We start from the raw sequence: 22,806 nt of genomic DNA on the forward strand, positions 1-22,806 counted from the left end.
GGTTCCCGACAAAAATAATTCATCCAGAAGAGTATAATGGTGATTTAAAAACATTTTATATGCCTTTTTCAGATTTCTTAAAACAAAACCAGTAACACCAATACGTCTGCGGTGTCTTTTAGGTATACACTACAATAAATTTGTAGGTTGCTCGTCGATAACGTTGTGCCTGAACAAGTCGGAGGTCTGTCCTCAGAGGTGAATGCAAAACATCACCCTACACTGTGAATGACCCCTCCCCCTCCCCTTGTTTGCTCATATAGCCTTACTGTTTATTCAAGTTTAATCATCTCGATGGTCATGAATGTCCTGTGTTTGTCGTACATTTTTTGCAATATACATCACTGCATACGCAAATAAGTTCTTTTCGCTGTGTATAACAACTTGCGTTGTACATACGCATTGATCATCATTGTCCATTTTTCTGTGTGCACATAAGCTATGTGACATAGATCCGGAAATGAAATTCTCTTAAACAAGAGGTCTGACTTCGAGGTGGAGTTTTCAGTTCAGAATTTTCAAAAAACCTCTTCGTATATGGCGCTTTTCGCGCATTGATAAGCATGCGTTTATCCCGGTGTTTATGCAAAAATATCAGCGATTCGCGCTCGACTAAAGAAAGCGCGACTTCAAGACCTAAGACGAACACTTTTCGGGTTGCTGCTGGTCACTGGCAAAAATAGAGCTTGCGCAGCTTCATACAGCAAGCAGAACACATCGCCATATTGGTCACCAATCTCGCAATGCTCTTTTCGTGTTGGCGGCCACTGCAGGAAGTGTCGACCCAAGAACAACAGCACCGAACAAACAAGTCGCATTCTGCCTCAGCTTTGTTTATGAACGATGAATGCTCCGAGACAAAGGCAATAAGGGCCTCTGGCAAATGCGCGGATCACGTCACTGTCCGAGCAACCTCTCCGTTGTTTATGCGCCTGGAAGAACGCGAGCTCCAGTGACATGAATGCGTACAGTCTCCAATCACCAGATGAGATGGTACACGACGCTCGATAAACTTTTGGTCGGCAGGGGCCCCCTCCCGCCCTCGTAGGCCCCCATTCGTCGACGTGTACTCACTAATATACAGCCAGCCACTTAGGAAGATTCGCGCAGCAGCTGACAACGTACTGTAGGGGACCACATTGTTTATACCCGCACTATCCTCATAGAATATGCGTGCCTTCCGCCTGCAACCCTAAAACAAATTGAGTCCGCATCTCCAGAAATGAACTAAGAGAATATTGCGAAAATAAAGGACGCCACCATTGGACTCCCTCTCGCTTATGCTCGATAGCATTTAATGTTACACCAAATATTACATTCGAGCAACATTGGCTGCTTGATATTTCGTTGACGCTAATCGGATTGGATTTGACAAACTTTTGTTTGGTCCTCCAAACACAAATCACTGTGTGGCGGGCCGCTCTCATGCGGTGACCAGTAATCATTCACATAGTCATTCACTCATTGCGGGTGTCACTTGAACGTGTTTTCATGTTAAGTGGACGCAGTGATAAAATTAGAGGTAGTTGCCAATGACTCGAAGCACGTAATGAAGTGGAGGTTTGTGGAAATGTCGCTCTTTTTTTCAGGAATCAATCATGAAACTCCGAAATCGCTGACCATGGTTACGCATCGGTCGTTTGGTACACTAAATTGTGCGAAATTAGTAGGCTTAGGAACAGCTCAGGAAAACGCTGTCACGTACATGCGTCACGAATACGTCAGCAACATTGAAAATTTTAAATTCTTTCCCTGCAGCGTTAGTTATTTGGCTAAACTTTCAAAGAACATCTATGCTAACTTAGCACCTCATAGAGAGACTGGACGACATCCCAGTTTAAACTTGGTCCTTCATGTTAGAAAACGGGCATTTCTAAAACCAGCCCCGTTTCACCGAGCACAATAGTGCCTACCCATTTCTATTCGTGCATGCCGATAATTTGTATCCATCATTGAAGATATGTGGTCATATAGCAGATCCTCTTAGCACAGCAACCTTCCCTTTATTAGTTTTATCACTTTACTACACTTTCTGCATCCATCTGTTATCCGTTCGTGCTGGCGCGCTCATTTCGATGCATCAAGTAGTTACATTGAAGTTTACTTCTGCACTAATTTTATTTGCTTGCTGATTGTTATAATGTGGTTCAATAAATTGAAACCAGGCGTTCGTACACTTCAGCGTTGCCAATAGCCCAATGTTTGTCCACCTTTCATAGCGCATAATCAGTTTTCGCCTAATAGCAGCGTTGTTCACTTTAAGCCAAAGTATAGGTTACGATTATCCACCACGGTTCTCGCTACCCTAAAGATGAGCGACTGAGTTGTTCAGGATCCGAATGTAATTCAACACCGTAATAGTTCATTTGAATTACTTTTAAATTTGACTGACTTTTAATCCATTGTCCCTCGCGAGAAGTGAACAGAACGATTTCAGCCACTTCCGCTGCATCGTGAGGTCCCCGAACGAACGTTGCTTGAAGTCAACCGCTATAGCAACTTAGTACGCTAATGCAGCATGAGGTAAACGTCGAACCTGCCTAGGCTACAATCACATGGATAGTATAGCTGTGCAGATTCATCATTGTTGCTAATTATCAAAAGAAACTACGTGTTTGAACACGCGTGCAGGCAAACCGCATTTGTGATGCGCGTGATGTACGGGTCCCGATAGTAGAAGTTCAATAGCTCAGATGCTTGAAATGGAAAACAATCAGAAAGGCAAGATTAAGGGCGTCTGGAGACTCATCAGTTTACTATAAGTAAAGCTTGGCTCTTTGAGGTAGCAACTACTGGCACCACACCATTTCGTAAAATCGCGATCTGTATAATTCGTATTCTAAAATGACTAAGCAGTCAAAGCAGAGCTTTTATAATCACTTGACATTGCAGTTTTAGAAGTCTTCTAAAAGAATGAGGACCTGATGCAACGTTGTCACGCTGTAAATCTGGAATGAAGCCTGACTGGAAAGATAAAATTCTCTGTGTTTCAGTATTTCACAATATTTCATAATATAGCAGGCTCCAGTAGTTCGCTTCGACGCCATATTCAGTGCATTTCGCTACATTGCATGAGGTAGGACTACATCAAAGAATGAGCGCTAGACTGAAAAAGTTCGTTCATTGGCCAACAATCCACGTTCTGCGAAACGCGGTTTCCGTTGTTTCCACCGTATCTTGTGCGGAGTAGCTTGCACGAGGCGCGCATTACAGAATGTACGCTATCAGCATCAAAGCGAGCCGCCTTTTGTTTGACTCTGGTCGGTGAAACTCAAAGACTTCTACACCTTGCAAGCCGCACGAACTGCATTGAAACGTGAGGTGGCCTGAGGCTGGGAAAGAATACTTTCTCTGACGTCTATGATGCGCGTTGGGTACTAAACTGGAATCACAAAAGCAACTTGGCTGGGACACAGACTTTGCACCCCACTAATATAATAACAAAAGCAGTCTGTGTGCTTTCTAGAAAACGGTCAACTTTAATAAGCTAGAAACATGGGCGCGTCATTGTAACGCTATTCTTATTTTGTTACATGTCTAACGAGAGTCCATGAGTAGCTTTTTTGTGCCGATGCTTCGTCTAAGTCAAAGAAATAGAAAACTAAAACGACGTCAACTCATCACTTATTTCAATAGGAAATGCACCAGTACGAAAAAGTTTGAGCCGCAGTGACATCGGGTGTTCTTATTCATGTGCAACGTCATGCTACAGTAAGTGCTAATACGTTAGTATAGTGTACAAAGCAATGAGAGCTGCATCTTTCGGAAATGACACAAGCACACAATGGTTAATGTTTGCTTACGCCAAAGCCTCGTAAATTATGGGCGTAGATTTTTATGTTTTCGTGTCAACACTGTTTACGTCGGGAGCGTTTTAACCAGAGTAGCTGGTAGGGTGATAAAGGTATGTGCAAAGACAATAAGTCGTTGAACAAGCGATATCGCTGGTAGCAACGTTTCCTGAAAGTTAATTTAGGTATAGAAATTATGCAAATATGCAAGTCAACTAAAGTAAAGAAAGAACCTAGTACCGGGAAGATATGCTAGAAAGTATTTATCACTCAATCAGCTACGATATTTAGAGACATCACTTCGAACCATTGTTTTTCTACGCACGTAACCTGCAGTGTATTCCTACGTCTATTCTAGCCATCCTGTTTTCTTTATACTTCATCAATCTTTCTGCACCCGAAATGGAACAGAGTCATCCCTCTCTAAACAAAACTTATTATTCACTTTCAATACCTTTATGATGAATGTGAAATAGGGGGTGAAACTTCGTAAAATTTTACTAAGCATTGCCTTACACATAAAACAGAATACAGATGACAAGGTGACGTAGATTTACACGAGATCTGACTATAAGGAGCTTCGTTCATATTGAAAAGTAAGAAGAAGTATTTTTTTGATAATAAGTCATCTTAAATTGTAGAAAGCCCGATACAAGCATCACATTGAATGCGAAAGCTTCCGGCAGTCTATTTACGTGGCCGGAAAGCATACATATCTTGATTTATGAGGTCGCACATAACGCACACTGCAGTTGCAATGACAGTGCACAGATTTCTTTTGATCTTCGCTGTGGAGAACGCGTCTGAAGCCCACGAAAATTAGTGAGCCAAAATAAGGGCACGAAACGTTAAAACAATCGCAACATATTGAAGCACAGTATGTTGACTACGTGCGCGTACCTGAGAATGCGTGAAATATGACAGAGTCACTGTGTATGCATTCGCATTCTCTTCATTTCTTGTCATTTTAGCTGCCAACAAAGTATTCGAACAAGGTCTTTCAAAAGCTTCTCGCGATGATTGCGGGGGGAAGAAATTGGTTGTCGAAGTTGCACCGATGCTCCACTCTTGGATATCGTCTTCGCTTTCTTGTATCTGACATGGTCCCGAATAAACTTCACAATTACTGTTGATTCGGGAATCTCCTTTTGCTCCGGCTCGTTGCATGTAGTAACACTTCCAGTGGATAAGGTAAATATCAACCAAATCTTTGGAGGCACACTGCACATCTCTACGCGATTCATTTAACCGCGTTGCTATGGCGCGGAAATCCCTATTTGGGAAAGTACGCGCATTCTGCCTACTTTCCCTAATAAACTTCGAGCGAAGGCGAAACTGAGCCCTCTTTCAGCGACGCATTCATGTTCGTGCTAGTCTGTGTAGACATGGCATTTTGATTTTGTTGATAGCTTTCTCGCGCTGTTATGTTTTGCTTCCCCGACATGGAAGCGTACTCACATCATCATTGAAGCCAGGAACATTGAGATAATCGCATGTTCGCACGCGCGCATTTTGTTGGCTCAGTCGTCAAGGTAAACAAGCGCTTCTGCTTTACCTGGCAACGCTGAACGGTGGAACGATGTTAATACTGTGGTAATGCAATGTCAACGACCTGTGCTGCTTTACCCAGAAACATCCGACCGTATCAGCACGCAACAGGGATCGTATGTGCATATATTTACGAGCGCAATCACTCGGATTCTCCGGCGTTGTGTTCGGTCTCGGTTGCCGTGTTCGACCGCTGTTGAAGAAAAGCAATATAATTTGCGCAATTAACGAAAATAGTCTGCAACTTTGCAGCAAATAATGATAAATCAAAACAGTTTGTTTTGTACTGTTGTAATATGAATGTGAAAGAGATGATTTTAAACATCGTCGTTATGAATTAACAGCGGGAACAAGGGGAAGAAAGCGCGTTGCTTTGGCTTAGAATAACCTGAAATGATTAGGCACGTATTGCATGTTGACATGACTCCGGGTGACCTCTGTCGTTCCTTTGACTGCCGCAAATTAGATATGGATATGAACTCGTGTATCAATTTATTTAAGGTAGAAGGAGCATTCCTCGTCCGGAACACTCCCTGGCCACCTCACTCGTAAACGTACGGTGCAAGGACGCGGGACGAAAATTCAACAGAAAAACAAAAGACTTTTTTCACTCGTAGCCTATATGTCATCCAGTGATGGTAAACTGCATGCTGCAAAAAATACGTGTTTAATAATGTATATGCTCTCTTGCTCGCCATTCAGTGCGCAGGCAGATAGAGTTAATGATAATCAAGCTCGACACATAAAATGAGGCTCAGCAAGTGCTTAACAGACAAAGATACGTCTGTCACAACTGCTGTACTTTTTATATGAGGCGCCAATAATTACCGGTGTTGTTCATGGACATTTGTCATCGCGCGTGCTGGCATGTTCATAAATCTCGATAGTGCATGCAATCACGTTTGTTATAAAAAGTGAGGCTATATCTATATTAGATGAATTCTATTCCCATTCCATATACTCTAATCAAGGTAACAGACGCTATGCACGTGTGTTATATACAAAAAATTCAAGAAAATAAATTACGAAGCTAGCAATGCACACCCATTTCCGTTCAACAACCGAAAATTACAGTACAAGTAGTATATACATGACGCTGTCGCTGTCTACTGAGGATACAGCAGGAAATTCACAATAGTAAGCATTTTATAAGAAAAGGTGCGTATGAACTGAACTTTTATAATAATAGTCTTTATGTGGCTTAAAGCCATGAAATACTTTATCAAAGTCGTTCATTTAAAATCTAAAGCAAGAATATCGGTTTCATACTTCATTTTAAAATAACCCTTCAGAAAAATATCTCCAAAATATTGCCAAATGAAAGCTATTTGGGAAGGAATTGACCGCTTCGTTTACGTTTCAGAGGTTATTTTTATTTTGCAAAAGCTATATTTACAAGTGTTACCGGCACACACGAGATAGAGAACACGCCACCATTTACAGCAAAGTAATGATACGTTGACCATAATTTTTGTTGCTTACTACAAAATTTCCTATTCAACAAATTGTTCTTATTCGAACCTATTTTTCCATGGCATGAACATTTTCGAACAACCTCAAGCACCACAGCGTATTTCTTACATTAATCATAAATGAAAGCTGTTGTAAAATATAAAGAAACCTACAGGCAGGCAGTTCTTTTATTTAAAATGGAAGGTCACATGAACAGTCATTAGAGAAAAGATTGAAGTTGATAACATGGGGGGTTTTATGTCCCAAGATGTGATTTCGAGAGATGATGTAGTGGAGGGCTCCAGAAATTTCGACCATCTTGAGTTCTTTAACGCGCATCGCACAGCACATGCGCCTGTCACGATTCTCCTCCAATCAAAGGCGACCTCAATCCGTGGTCGGGGTTGAACCCACAACCTTTATGTTAGCAGTCGGACATCATAACGACTGCGCTTCCATGGCGGAGAAACGTTGAAGCTCGCGCAGTTAATTTTGCAATGCATCAACAGAGGAAGACTGATTAGCTATAAAAGTAAGCTTCTTTTTAAGCTAAAAATTTCCCTAATTGATAGGCATACTGTGCGCAACCTTAATGATCAGAATAAAGAGTCCTAAAAACAAGCTAATTGTCACTACGAGATATCCTTTGATGCATTGAATATCAAAGGCTAACGACACTTTAAATTGGGTGGCTCGAACCCACTTTTTTCGATCACTAAATATAATGATGCATTACAAACTAGTTATTTCTGCGTTCAAGCTTAACGTCATTCTTGCGCAATAAATAAATAGGTAGTATTGTGGCGTTGACTTAACAATATTACCAATCATGACGTCATTTCGCAAAGAGTATGACTAATTGAAATCAGTTCAGACAAATGCGAACAGCATTTTGTTTCAACAAGTATTTTTAAAGACTGATGATTAGTTTTGTCGTGGAAATATTATTTATTTATGGCACATTTGTAATATATTGAAAACCCTTAGAGCTACATCACAAGATTTCGCGGAAATGTTTGCAGAATAATCAGGAACTTGTTGGAATGATTGGTTACGACAGTAATTTGGGCTATAGGTTTTATGATACTAGACTACTACACTTTTGGTGAGTGCTACATGTCTGCCTGGGCACTGGATTCCTTCGAATTAACGTGATGTAAAAGTAAAGTTTACGAAAGCGATACTGCATAGCACATTACATGTTTTCTTTCGGAAAAAACGTGATTGCAAATGACCGAGAAATAAATAATCAGAAAAAAAGAACTTAACCAAAATAGGTGACAACGGTAAACGCCTATATCGAGTTACCATAATCAGACGTTGTTGTTTATGAGGTGCAAAAAACGCAATATTTCCCCAATTCATCATTAGTGTCAGCCGTAAACCACCTTTCCAAATACTGAAAACTTCGCACTTTTTCTACTCCAATGAAAATGATTGCAGAATTTGTAAAAGTTTGCTGGTGACGTCTATGCGATCTTACTTAGCACTGTGCTCGGCTATGTACTGAATTATTGTCGCGATGTTTCTTTTTTATTGCTTATTGATGACAACACAAATAAGTTGTTTTAAAGGTTAAAGTCATAATGAAGGAAACTACCTTGGACGCCACACGTGCTCTTCAATACGTGTATGTCGTCTCATTCTACATTTACACGACTAATTTCGTCATTTTAATCGTTAAACAGAAGCCCCTATATGAGGTGTTCCGTCGTGTTGCAAACTCTCGGCTTCTGGGAAAGGTGAGCAATGTAGGGCAGCTGGGACAAAGCAGCTTTTAGTCGGATATACAAAAATACAGCTAATTTCCACAGCCTTGTGTCTTCAGTCACGTTTCATTCTTCGACAGTAGCCGAACCTGCAAACTTTGATAGACGCGTGTCCCCAAACCGAGACAGAGAGTCTTCGGCCCGGTGCTTTCTCAGACTCCGCATTTCGGACCGTTCTCTTCTTCGAAATCTTATCACGCTTTGAGAGATTTGGAGCACCCGTCAGACTTCGCTGGTTCTTCTTTCACTGTTCTAAATGATATAAACGTTTAAGAAGGCAGTCCACCACTGTCGGCCAGAGCACGCGACTTCCGACCATCGTTATCACCGCTCGCTCCGTTTCTAAAGTGCGCGAATGTTCCCAGCGTATAAATCAATGCCAGCCATTATCGTTTAAACAAAGATTTGTCCGTGGCGCCAGTTTGAAGAACGATAAAAAGTCTACCTACAGGTTGAAAAAGAGCCACCGGACAAATTTCTTTTATCTCTTGTTTAGTCTATTGATTCCTGGGTGTACTGGTGGCGCCGCCGACCAATAAGATGTTGAGTTGGTCCGAATACTCTCTGACGCTGGTAACGTAGCTTTTCTGTTTCATTTTCAATGCAGCATTATATTTTAGATGTTGTTGGGTGAAACATGGCTGACAACAAACAGTACAAAGCGGAACTTGAGGAGGAGACGGTATACGCGATTTGTCTTTTCTCAGATTTTAGAACAGAAATATTTCTCAGCTAATTGACATAAGGTGTCCTGAAGCGTATGATGGCAGCAGATGGGGTTAAACAAATTTTGGCTGATAATGTTCGAGAGCCAAAAGAAAGAAAAAAAGCAACTGCAATCGTCACAATATTCAACCAATATACATCGTTAAATTCATCGAGAATTCACGTCTTCATGTCCTCGCTAATACAGTATTGCGTATGAGATTATGAAACTGTTAGGGAAGGCAAGCATGCGCAGTCTTTATTTGTTTACGAAAAACCCTGTTGCGTAGAGGTATTATTTATTCTAGTGATCTATCGATCTCTTCTACAAAAAAATATGGTTGTCTTTGTTAATATTTATTGGAAAATTCGTGACCAGGTATAGAGTTTTGGACCGATTTCTGATGTTTCAGGCAAGTTTTTTTTAATAGTGCTACGTAATCACTACCTGCTTACGAGGCATGAAAGACAACTACCTGAGTTTTTTTTTAATTTCTAACCTTTAAGCACGAGTATAGTTTCTCGCAAACACGGCTTTTCATGCCTTTGTGATATTCCCTTTTCATGCGCTCCACAGATATGTAGCGGTATGAATTCCTAGAAGTGCATTTGGGTGAAATGCTGCTGTGATATTCGGCGTTTTCAATGTACATGAAACATAAAATTGCGCCAAAGTTGTTTTCATTCATTCATTCATTCATTCAGCTGCCAACATGTGTTTTGAACTTCTGCAACCATACGCTGCTTCATACGTCTACCACTGCTGACATAGTTTTTTCTCCTTTCGCGTTCGTATGTAAACATTCAGATAATACATCGAGCATATGAAATATTGTGCATGCTTCCATTTTCTTTGTATAAACAAAAAAATAGAACAGTATTAGGCCCAAATCGAGAGAGTTCTTTACATCAGCATCTGGTACTATCTAGCATGACTGACATGTTTCGCAACAATTCTGCGTGAAGTTTTGCAATGCCTAAAGTAATAATGTTCTCCTTTTTATTTTTTTTATTTTGCAGTTTACGCCAGCAGCCCATCATAACGAAGAGACCTGAGAAGATGAGGCCACGGGCAATTGCAAACTGGTCGACACCTGCTGAAGAAAAGTACAAATGTTACACTAAACGAGGCCTACTAAAACTAACCTTGCTGCGACATTGCAGGCATATTCTCAGTTTTAAGATTCGCTCCGGCATATCGTAAGATACGTTTAAGATAGAGATGAGACAGAAATCACACTTGATTTGGTACAGTCTCACTTTCTGTTACACACTTTTCTTAAACTATTTGTTAGTTTACGTGGCGCTACTTGTGACAACTTGTTACTTTAGCTCGTACTTGGTATACGTGCGGGCTTCTTCAATGTGCGTGCACGTGCCCACGATATAACATCGCAGTACATGCTCATTTCATCCACAATGAGGAAGAGTAAGGACGCGTCTAAAGACGGAGAACGACAGAGAAGGAGAAATGGATGTACTCTTGTACGTTACAGCACCCCTAGTCTCGTAAAAGCTCGAAGAAGTGTAGAAAAGCACGGATGGCGCCACTTCTATAGGCCACGCCCAAACCGCCGCAGGAGCTTCCAATTTGCTCAGGAAACATACAGCTAGCTAAAAGCTTCTTCGCCGACTTTGCAGCAAAAGTGCGCAGCTTCGCGTAAAACCCAAGCGAACGGAAACAAACCAACGGAAGGCCGTATAAGTTCAAAATGCCATAGAAAGTGCGGTCACATCTTATGGAGCTCGCAGAATCGGCCGGGCTGTAGATTTTCGCCCGCCTTCGGGCTAATAGCATCCGAATGACAAGCACTAGTGTGCCGCATCCCCTTAGCGCCATAGACTAGAAATGGTCTAAAACGCACGTCTTCTTCTTGGGAGCGCCTCCTTGTTACCATGGAAACTGTGGTTTCTGGAGTCTATGGGGGTGACCCCCATTCTGGAGGCACTTTCTCTCGTACCATGCACGTGTGCAAAAGGAGCACCCAACAGTCTGAGCACCAATGGCAGCTGCAGGAGTAATTGGCCCTAGGCCGGCATTGTTTTCGCCACCCAAAAATGGTGCTTGTACTTCCGCCCACTGGAACGGCGGTTGGTGTAGCGGAGTAACAGACTTCTCCTAAAAGCGTGGCTTCACCCCTGAGTTATGGTCTCGTGTGGATTTTGTGTCTTTTTTCGTGCAGAAAATATCCTGCAAGCGAACGGCAGAGGGGGAGTGGAAAGCCGTAGGTGCCAGACCTACGCCGGCAAGATGGCGACAGCCTTCTACTGTGCAATAACAAGCTTTGGAACGAAGGGCGCCATTGAATCTTAAGGAACCTGATTGGTGCCTGAACAACTTAACGACATGGTAAACAAGAACGCTCTTTTGAAAACAGCTCAGAAGCCTCGTATGTTTCTTTTATGTTTCTGGAATATAATGTCCTGCTGCCCATTATTCGCAAACTAATGTTCCAGCCGATGCTCCAATGAGAGACAGGTTAAACATTTACCGCGCAGCCTGAACATGGGCTGAATGTGTAGTGCTAGGTATGAGTTGGAATGCAAGCGTCTACCGTACAAGCCGTACCTTAACGAGCTGCAATATGTACTACTTTGATTAATTAACGACCTAGCAAGTTTGTAGGATATAAGTCTTCTTCAGTGACAGTGCGATAACAAGAACAGCGTAAAGACTTCAGAGGTGAGCGTACCTTTACTGTATGCCCTAGTAATCAAGTTTTTTTGTTGTCGATTTTTAGCCTAAATGGCACGAATGCCTAAGCTCGCATTTCTTCTGCACCCATCACTAAGAGGTCAACATTTTACTTAGCCTTGTGTTAACAGAAATGTGCATTTCACAGCATATAATTATTGAAGATAGATTGTTATGCGTAATTTTTCAGAAAATATATGAGGCCTTTCAACGGAGGAATGCAATTAAATTGTGCGTTTCACTCATGAAAACATTGCATTTCGCGGAGACCTTCACGAACACCAGAAATCCCAACGTACTGTTTTTCGAACAAATACTTGGTGCTTTAAAACCCAAATTTAAGCACGATAAACTAGATGCAACACCAAGGTTGTAGCGTTTTCATGCAGCGCCTACATCAATATTTCTCGTAACATTTAGATTTGGGTGAGTTAGTGAATAATACGGCCTGAAAAATCCCGAAAGAAATTGCACAGTGCAATAGCGAGTCGTCCAGTCTCGCTAATTCATCTGTGGCGTTCTTTTTTTTTTGTTTTCTTTGACCATGCATGGCTACTTTATGTGTACAAACGCAGCCAAAAAATTATTATTTGAGGTACTACTTAAATGTAAATTTCAACTACACTTCATGGTATAAAAGAATTGCGAAAAGTCTGAAATAAATTCAAACAGGCACTACAAGTTTTATTTGATATGCAGTTGAATACATGCTTTCTAGCATTCATTCGATACCAACATTTCTGTACGGGCCATTTTTAATCAAAAGCAAAGCAGGTCCTAGCAAGCGGACGATATACTAGCACAGAGATCTAATGGGTTGCTCGGGATAGTTCGTGTGATTGACTAAATTTGCCTAATGGGCCTGGAGTTAGCATAAACGCATCGATTGCAAGTTCCCCTTAGAAAAAAGAACACGTTGTTTCGTACCAAGTATCTGTGTTTATTTATTCATGTTTTATATCATTTGATCGGCATGGCGAAAAGATCTTTGCCCTTTAGGCGGCCTTTGTTAGTTGAACAAGTTGGTAAGAATTAGCGATTATGAAGCGGCACAACCAAGGGACGATAACTACAAACGATCAATCATAAACAAAGACTGGTGCCTGTCTTCCTCATCGTTGTTGTTCATCGTCCCTTGGTTCCAGCGTTTCATAATATTGAGTGTTTAGGCTGGCCCCAGTGAATCTTTGTCTAGCAAATGAAACAAAACGTATACGAGAAAACAAATTAAGATTGGTGACTTTATTATTTCGTCAACAACATCTGCAATATTTCAATGCGCCTGCTTTCCGCAATATCAGTCATTTCTCAGCCTATAAACAACTCGTACATGACTTACAATGGATTCGGTGTTGAATGATAAAACAATATGAAGCTAACATTTATTACCGTCATTCGCACCTATATTGTATTGCACTATGAAACTAAACAGTTTGGCTTGAGTTTCTACTTCATATCAGGAAGTTAATTTTTAAGCAATTTATTATTCCCGGACCACGCGTTTTTTTTTTCGCTTTAGTTTGACCGCAAGGGTTGGTTCTCCTTGGTGCGAGAAACGTGACAACGATAATTTTTAGTACTCCAACAATGTTTTGTTTGGTTCTCAATCACCCAAGATGACTGCTCGCTTGATCTTTTGCATGTGCACCTTCAGATGACGCCACGAAGCTCAAGGAATTTTTTACTTCGTATTTCGCGCAGACATCTTACAAATGTTCTGAAAAAGCCATCAATGGGCCAATCAAATTGCAAATCAAAATACCCAGCTGTTCCATTATGTCGTTCTAAATTTCAAAACGGGGGTCGTAAAAAAAAACAAAAGTTTGTTTTGATGCGTAACGTGCTATAAGTACGCCTACAACAATTCATTACTTTGTTTGTGCCTCGATAAATTTAATTGTAATAAGTATTGAATTGTTTTTATTATAGTTACCACCATTTCAATTTCAATTTATCTGACATGTTGTGAAAGAAGGTGACTAAGCAGAAGATACTCAATACTCGATCTTTAACCAAAATCCAGACAATATGACTTGCCTTCGTGACGAAGACAAGTCTTGCTGAAGAAGGAAATGGTTCCAACTTCTAGCCTAAAGTTTTCCTTGCCTTTTCTCTTTTTAATCGCGTCAATCTTCAACGTCATTCTCACAGTTCCCGGGACTTTCAGTCATATCGTGTTGCAAGACTTTCCGTCATATTAACCAGACCTTAAAGCTTGTAATTTCAAGCGTCTGCGCTTTTGTGGAAAACAAAACTATCGAAGTGTGACAAAGGTTGAAAATGCTTGAGTGCTATATGTTGTTTTAATATCAGTGTCTTTTTCAATTCAGTTCAATTCAATTCAGCTTTATTTCAGGCATATTGTATAAGCGACGTATATGTGATAAAGCGTATCAGTAACCTTCTTATCGATATATTGTCTGTTCTTGCTGGCAGGCTTAAGCTGAGAACGCAGTATGTAGATATAGACAAATGCAAAAAAAATTTTGGGGAGTCTTGTTCATGAGACATAATTGTTTAAAAATTGTTGTCCAGATTATGGCCGAGATATGAAAGTTCGTTATTTATTTGATTTAGCAATACTGTCAACCCTCTATTGAGGGTCAATACAGGAAAAGTACCACACACTGTGCAAACCAATTAGGGACATAACCATACATATCACAATGATAAACCAGGTATACAGAGTCCGTGTAAGCTCCATATTCCAAACGAAAACGAAAAACACACACCCTGAGTCGCAATGCAACAGATCACAATCGCAATAATCAATCGCAATAATCGCATAAATTTAAATCAAGTAAATGCCCAAATTCAATAACATAACTCGCATTGACTATGTTACTCGGTAACCCATTCCAATCTTCGATGAGATCAGGGAAAGAAGTATAACGGTACATCTTCGTTCGCGCAAAATAAGGTTACAATACTCGTGTGTTGTTTGCCCTCTCGCTTCGTTTCCCAGGTTGTTGTATGTAGTCATTTTTTGTTAATTTTAAACTCACCTTGCAATAATTCAAGAAGAAACTTTGATCTATTTTTACGTCTGCGCTTGTGGAGCATCTCCAAATCACAGACTTGTAGCATTTCTGTGACTGAGTTGTTCTGCTTATATCTCGAGCATATGGAGCGAGCCACAAGCCGTTGTATGCGTTCATTGTTTAAGTTTATTTACCAACACTTTTTGATGGAGATTCCGGACAACACTGGCATATTCCAGTACCGGCCGTATAAGAGTTTTAAAAGCAAGAAGTGTTACGTTTATTTTTGCACCCTGCAGCTTTTATTAAGTACAACGTTTGTGAAGCCCTAGAGCAAACATTATCAATATGTGCGTGCATCTTCATGTTATGTGTTATTGCGAGACCTAGGTATTTAAACGCATTAACTGTCGTTCAGGTGGTCTTAAAGTTCAGTATAATGTAAATATTCTAGTACGGCGCTTCGAAAAGGTTCCTGGTGTCAAATATATTCAATAAGAGGTTGCGATGTGTACTGGTTATTTTCAAATTCCAGCTTCTGTACGTTACGTGAAAATGTTGAGAAGGAAGTTCTAACGTTTTGACGTCCCCAGAAAACTTCAAGGAGGCATGAAATCTCTAAAGCCTTCTTACTCTGATTAAGTGCGCTGTTCCTTAGCCTTACCCTGCGAATTGACAGCTTTCGTGTCCTATCAAGTCCAATGAGATCACTCGTAGACCTGCTACATATTGCGCGGCAAAGAAACGTCTTAACAGTCCGTGGATGCGATTGTACTTTATTGATGATAGGCTAAGCATGGCCATAGGCCTATTTGTTGAACTTTCCTTTTACCTAGTGAGTGTTTACTCGCTTGGCGGGTTCAATGCCGACTTCGGCGGCCGCGTTTCGATGAAGGCTAAACGCTAGATTCCCGTCTACCTAGATATAAGCGCACGCTGAATAAACCGAAGTGGTCTAAAATTCTGAAGCCCTACACTATAGCGTGCCTAATATTCATATTAGAGTTTATGTGCGTAAAGCTAGTTCATTATTATTATTATTATTATTATTATTATTATTATTATTATTATTATTATTATTATTATTATTATTATTATTATTATTATTATTATTATTATTATTATTATTATTATTATTATTATTATTATTATTATTATTATTATTACCGCATTACCGAGAGTCACTCACGCTTTGTGATGCCGGGACTTTTCAAGGTAGATCCTCCATTGTCCACTAGTTTTACTACGCTATATAAAAAAAATTTGTGGCTTAAGTTAAACACTGACGAATTTTCATTCGGTTATCCTGACTTCGCGAGCCGTAAAACTGTATAAGGCACGACAGCTACTGCGCTTTGTTCACTGCGAAGAAAGCGTATAATCGAGAGTTATATTATCCGAAGTGCATGGAACATGTATCTCTATGACATCTCTACATTTGATGTCGTTAAAAAAATTAGCTAATAAGATGACCTAATTGGTACTGTTCGCTCGACAGTTATAACTAGAAAACTTTTCTAGTTATAACTGTCGAGCGAACAGTACCAAATAGGTCATCTTATTAGCTAATTTTTTTAACGACATCAAATTTAGAGAGGTTATAGAGATACATGTTCCAAGCACTTAGTGGCATAGATTTGCTTCAAAAGTTTACATTCCAATGAGTGAATATTGCACGTGGGTTAGTAGCAATAAACCCCAACTTTTCCATCACGTTATAAGAATACATCAACATCATTGCGTCTTCACCAGCAATGGTGTTCGCTGAACGTCCTGTTGATTGAGATTGTGCGCTCAAATTTCCCGGGTGCTTTCTTCAGTCATGGCCGAACATAAGCTACGGACTTCAAGCGTCTAATCATGCTAAGTGCATGGACTCTGAACTGACGCTCTGTTACGCTCCATTAGCTTCACAGCTTACCGCATAATCTGCTTGTCTGCCGACAGGATCGAAGTGACTTTAGTTGCAATGTTGAAGTGAATGATCTTGCTTAGAAAATTCTTGAGATCATTAGTCAGCAATAAATAGTACATTCCCTCCCAACGAATATGCATCTGTCTGTGTCGATTTTCTGCTGAGTGTTCTCTTATTGCGAGGGTTTCTCACTGACAGTCTAATTAGACTAAGATTAGATTGTTTGGGCTAGATCGATCAGCAATAAACATAGAAAGTCTAGTCGTCTTTGTCATTGTCCTTGCTCTGCCTTTATTGTTTTCGTTAACATGTCAAAATTAGTGCAAGAACTGGCAGCTCACCGCGATTATACTGTTTGCACAATCTGCGTAGGTAATCACTGAACTTGCGCATGGTTTCAAAGTGACTTGTTATAGAACTTTTACGCGAAGTTCATCCTATCTACTCATCTTCAGCATTAATGTCAGCCTTACCTAAATGCACGTTTACACTAACGTCTCCTTACACGTTTTCCAAAGCAGTTTCGTTCATGCAACATTTCAATATTGATTGATCAGAGGCGTGAATTCAGTAAAGGAAGCACCTTGACCTCCCCCCCTCCCCCGCCAACTGTCCCAGAAAGAATCTTGACAAATACATGTTATATTGCGATCTCTTTCGAGAAAACTGTCCTTACTCGGTTGCAGGCACTCATCACTTGTATTGTTATGTATGTATCAAAGGGCGCCAAGAAGAGCATTGAATACATGAGATATTGCTTTTAAAAAGCATTGGCACCATGGTCGAACATGCCAATTCTAGGCTAACGGACTCATAAGTCGACTCACTCGGACTAAGGCTTGAATTGAGCCGTTGGTTTGAGTTCGAGTGAGTCCGCGGGAGTAATGTTTTGGTGAGTGTGAGTCCGAGTCAACCTGATCGAAGAAAATTTTAGTGACTGCGAGTGCGAGTGTGTCTGGCTCAGGAATCTTTTGGCGCGTCCGAGTGAGCGCGAAGCTCGAAATATATTTCATGAGTGAGTTTGAGTGAGCTCCACAATCTTTCGCCGACCTATGAAGTTCACACAGCACACTTAAATCGAGACGACTCTTCGGTCGCGTTATTTCTCTTGCGCGTTCATTTCTTCCGAATACAAGAGGCAGAAGTTGGGTGTCAGGAGTGCGAACTGTCGTTACATCTGGACTCTTCGAAGATTAGATTCCTTCAGCGTCGGTCGCCCTGTTAAGTATGTTTGTCGTTTTAGGCGGGTGCGTCGTATTACAGCATATATATTCTCCGCACACCGACACGCCCTTTCATTGTTCTACACATTTCTGCCAATACAACTTTCTCCGTATTCCCTTACAACATCTTTACTGTTAGTTCATTGTTCTTTGCCCTTCTTGAGCCAGTTCGTGACCCCAGTTCCGGAGATACATAACGAATTCCACCACGCAACCCACAAAGCAGTGAAGAAACCCGCGTGTGGAGGCATGGCTACGGCTTGCTTAGGTTTCTCTCGCATGCCGGCTTCATTTGGCTCCATTCGATAGGGTCTCAAGTTTCTCGCTCCTATCTCATCTTTGTGCACGGCTTCGTTGCGTCTAAAAAAGACCTGTCTCGACGGCGCGACTCACGAATACAAGCTCACTTTGGATCGGCCAGTTTCCAGTACTCGGCCACCGCCGCGGTAATTTACGGCTCTTAAGCTCTTGATCTCCTCTTCATCGGTGCGATGCGGAAAGGATGCCTGGCTCTTCGAAAGAAGGCGATGCCACGCGTGTAGAGGCCGGTGATCTGTTCCATCGGGGTTCCGCGCCAAGCCGAATCGGACGTCCATGCATGCCCGGGTTCACGGCGCTGCATTGGAACGCCGGAGACCTTTCACGGCTCACCTCACGAATCCCAGCCAGCGAGCGGCTCGCCCGAACGCCTTGTTCGTCGCAAAGGTCTAAAGCTACTATCAGTTCTCGGTATTGCGAATCGCACGGCCGGTCTTGCCGCTTGGTTTGCCGCTTGGTGGTCTGTGTCACGATTCCTTCTGCGGACGACTTGTTTTGCCTTTTGTCCGAGTCGTCGGTGTGTTTTTGTTCTTATTTCTTCTAAATCACTTTATCATTCGAGAGTCTTGACAGGACAGGGACTTTTCTTGCCGAAGACGAGTATCTAGCATGGTGGTGAAGATTTACGTTCATGAAATTGCGGCGGACAAAGCACTTTATAGACTAATTATTCATGAGTAACGAGCGAACGAACATGTATTCGACAAGAAAGGATGACGGTAGACTCGACATACATTCCTATCGATGCCTTATATCACATGCAGAAGCCATCGCAAACAGACGTATAGTCGCGTTTGCACATGTCGTTCTTACTGCTGACTTTTTGCTGGTGCATACGGAACACGTGTTTCTGACGCTGATGCCACTCCAACGTGCACAGTATAGCCAGTAAGTGGAGGTTCTAAATCTTTACAGTTGTTTACTGGCGTGTACGTGTTGATAGCATCAGCTCCATACCGTCAACATAACTAACGCTCTACCTTGAGGTCTCATGGAGATATCTCAGAATGCGCTTCCAGTTCATTCTGTGCAAAAGGTTATTTATAAAGCAGCCACACAATGCAACTACCATCTACACGAAATGCTATTAAAGGAAAATTGATAGTCGACAATCAATGCCTACAGAGGGATCTCTCGTAGGCAACACGAGAAAGCGTATGTTCCCTCCGATACGCTCATCATTCCAGTCTGACGTTGCTAGTCGATTTGTTTCATCGCCCCTACAACTTTGTACACGTTTGCCGTTATTATATTGTGCCTGTGATCAGCGTTCTATCGGCCAAGCGACGACATAATGAGGTGAGCTCATCACATGACGCCACTACATGACGTCAGTCATGACGTCATGTAGTGGCACCACCATGGCGTCACGAATTTTTGATGTCTCGGTAATTGTGATGTCATGATAACATGTTTTCATAACGTCACACGATACCGCCATCGTTGTTTTAGTTAAGCGAGAAGCTGAAGAAGCGCACACCTGGCCACACGACACTACGTCTTTAGAATAGAGCCCCGCCGCGGTGGTCTAGTGGCTAAGATACTCGGCGGCTGACCCGCAGGTCGCGGAATCGAATTCCGGCTGCAGTGGCTGCATTTTGGAGGCGAAAATGCTGTAGGCCCGTGTGCTTATATTTAGGTGCACGTTAAAGAACTCCAGGTGGTCTAAATTTTCGGAGCCCTCCACTACGGTGTCTCTCATAATCATATAGTGGTTTTGGGACGTTAAACCCCACATATCAATCTTTAGAAGAGGCTGGCGGAATGGTAGGCATTTGCTACTTAGTTTTGGAAAAGCATAAGCTTTTCTATATGCCCACTCAAAGGGACGAATAAGTTCGTCAGTCCCTTCGTACCTGATGTGACGTAAAACGATAATCACCATGAATAAATATTAAAACTAAAACTTTTTTCACACTGGTTTTAGAACGATGGCCCGCAGTCTCCGGAGGTGACTATTGTGTCCACAGTTATTTTGGTTACGAGCATATATGACTATTGGTATCAAATTTGAAATCGATTAATTCGCCGTTGTTTGCTGGCTATACAGGAACGTGAAGGGTGTGAATGATGTAGCTATTATCTAACGAGACCCATCAATGGAATTGACAAATAGCATACGGATTAATGTCAAACAGTTTTCATGACGTAGTTCTGCATGTCAACAATCACAGCGTGATTATACATTCAAAAGAAGTGTCTGATTGCAAATGGCTAGGTACTTTATATCTATACGCTAAAGCAGGTTGATTGTGTTGAATTTAGTTCTGGCAAAGCATTTTGGTTTTTTTTTTTTGCGATGAAATGTGAGAAAGACCTTTTATATATAATGACAGAATAATTATTGTTTGATACTGATGCTAGCCCCATTTTTCTTTACGCCTTAACTCTTTGCTATAACCTCCCGCAAAGCGAGGCATGAATAAGCTCAAAGGGCCCCTTAAGGATTCACCGCCTAACTGGAAATTTTCTTCACAGTCGACGTATTCATCCTCAGACAGCTTTCCCCACTTAACGTGGTTCTCTACTGCAGCCACCTGGATCGGAGGCTTTGGAAGCCTCTTGCGCCTCATCCGGCTTTCCACTGCCACTGCGATCGGCCCGCATTTGGCCAGGGACAACGTAATATCATGACGTCACACTGAGACATCGTCACATGACATGTGCACTTGATCATGATGTCATGTTGCATCTCACGTATCTTCAATGGCACTATGACGTCATGGTGATAACATATATTAGGTCACCGATTGCGACATATATGGCGTCATGATGACGCCATATGGTGACATTGCGATATGATGAATTTTTGATGATGATATTTCCCATCACTCATGCGGCCACCGATCACCAAATTTCACGTTAATGGTGCATCTAAGGCTGTCACTTTAATAAACAGGATAATGTCCAGAGTTTACCTCCTCGTTGTGTACCAAACAATAACAGCAGAGGTATAGCCACGGGGCCGGGTGGTTAAGAAAAGGGCGATTTTGGAAGTAATTTTAACGTTACGAATGAAGCTCTTCCATAAGTGAGATACTTGCCCATCAGTATGTCTTATGCAACGTAAATTACAGGTTCAAGGTGATGTGATCGCATGCTTGAACAATGCACGACTGTACCCCTCCCCCCTCGCTTCTTTTGTTTGTCTAGAACAATCCGCAAACCACACCATTTGCCTTGAAGGCCTGCTTCTAATGTGTGTCATGACGTTTCGGGACTTGAGCTTTTCCATTAATATCTGTATTTGTGCCCCAGATTGTGATCCGTTCATTGATGACTCTGCTGTATTAATTGTGAGGTCAACATTCTATATTTTCTCTTGTTGTATACCCTCTCCCACCTTATTATTCATTAATACTCGGAGTAATAAAATGAACATATATATATATATATATATATATATATATATATATATATATATATATATATATATATATATATATATATATATATATATATATATATATATATATATATATATATATATATATATATATATATGGCTTGCACACTACTTACGCTTGCAGATTGAATGTATCTGAACACTGCAAATCCGTCGGACCCGTGGGGCAAAATATATGTAAAATGGCACTTTTATGAACGCCTCATGTAATTTCAGAGTAAATGAATAAAACTCCTCTCGAGGTTGATATCTAATGCCACAGGGTGAATTTTATACATTAGGAACATGAACACGTTGCGAAAATTGAACACCAAACTCGTGTTTCGGTGGTCGCATACGATTGCTTTTTTTCATCCACTTTCATTTCTGCACATCTGTATCAAACTTACTGCAACACACTTAAAACAGTACAACTAACGCATCTTGTACCTTCCTTGGTTTCGTTACCAACTGTTTTTCGTTAAGCTTGGGACGTACCTCGAGTGTCACTGCCGGGAAAAGCATGTTCAACTTACCAGCTTTACCATCTAGTCAAAAATTTTCTCCTTATGTCTGTTTTATAGCACTGTTCACCACTACCCCAATTCATGCTATCAAGTCATATTCCTTCCATCTTTAATCTCGACCAAACTAGATCGTTTTGACAAAATGCTCATGATTCGATTCCAGAAATAATTTCGCTATCAGGCTTTTATTCCCCATGCATGCGCCGATTGATTGGGTTGACAGGCAGCAATCAAGACAACCTCCACTTCCGTATCAATTTGACCAAATTTGTAAACTCATGTTCACCAAAAATGAGTTGTTTCGCACTGTATTTTTCTCACTTGTCATAAAAAATGGCAGCATATCCATGGAGTGAATGATGGATACTGGGGCGAAGCACCCGTCCGTCCATTCGTTCTTGCTTTCCGGGCCTCCCAGGCCTCACTACTGATAAGACCGTATGGACCAAAGTTAACCGTGTGTTTAAAAAAAGTTGTTAACGATTTAGAGCCTTTGA

General features: G+C 41.3%; 1 protein-coding gene across 3 annotated transcripts in view; it reads left to right on the top strand.

Annotated features, from left to right (window-relative positions):
- LOC119171458 (uncharacterized) overlaps positions 1–21,698 on the top strand; it is a 34,776-nt gene extending 13,078 nt beyond the window's left edge. For 2 of the 3 annotated variants that reach the window (XR_012894983.1, XM_075893662.1), the window contains 2 exons: positions 10,286–10,372; positions 11,449–11,702. Coding sequence is in view for 1 of the 3 variants with exons in the window: in XM_075893662.1 (XP_075749777.1) it covers positions 10,286–10,372; positions 11,449–11,494 (133 nt within the window). In the remaining 2 variants the exon portion in view is untranslated. Of the gene's footprint in view, positions 1–10,285; positions 10,373–11,448; positions 11,703–20,930 lie in introns of those variants that run through there. The other variant, XR_012894982.1, reaches the window with a different exon arrangement.
- The last annotated feature ends 1,108 nt before the right edge of the window (positions 21,699–22,806 follow it).

The sequence above is a fragment of the Rhipicephalus microplus genome, chromosome 4 (genome assembly GCF_043290135.1).
Source record: "Rhipicephalus microplus isolate Deutch F79 chromosome 4, USDA_Rmic, whole genome shotgun sequence".
Taxonomy (NCBI): Eukaryota; Metazoa; Arthropoda; class Arachnida; order Ixodida; family Ixodidae; genus Rhipicephalus; species Rhipicephalus microplus.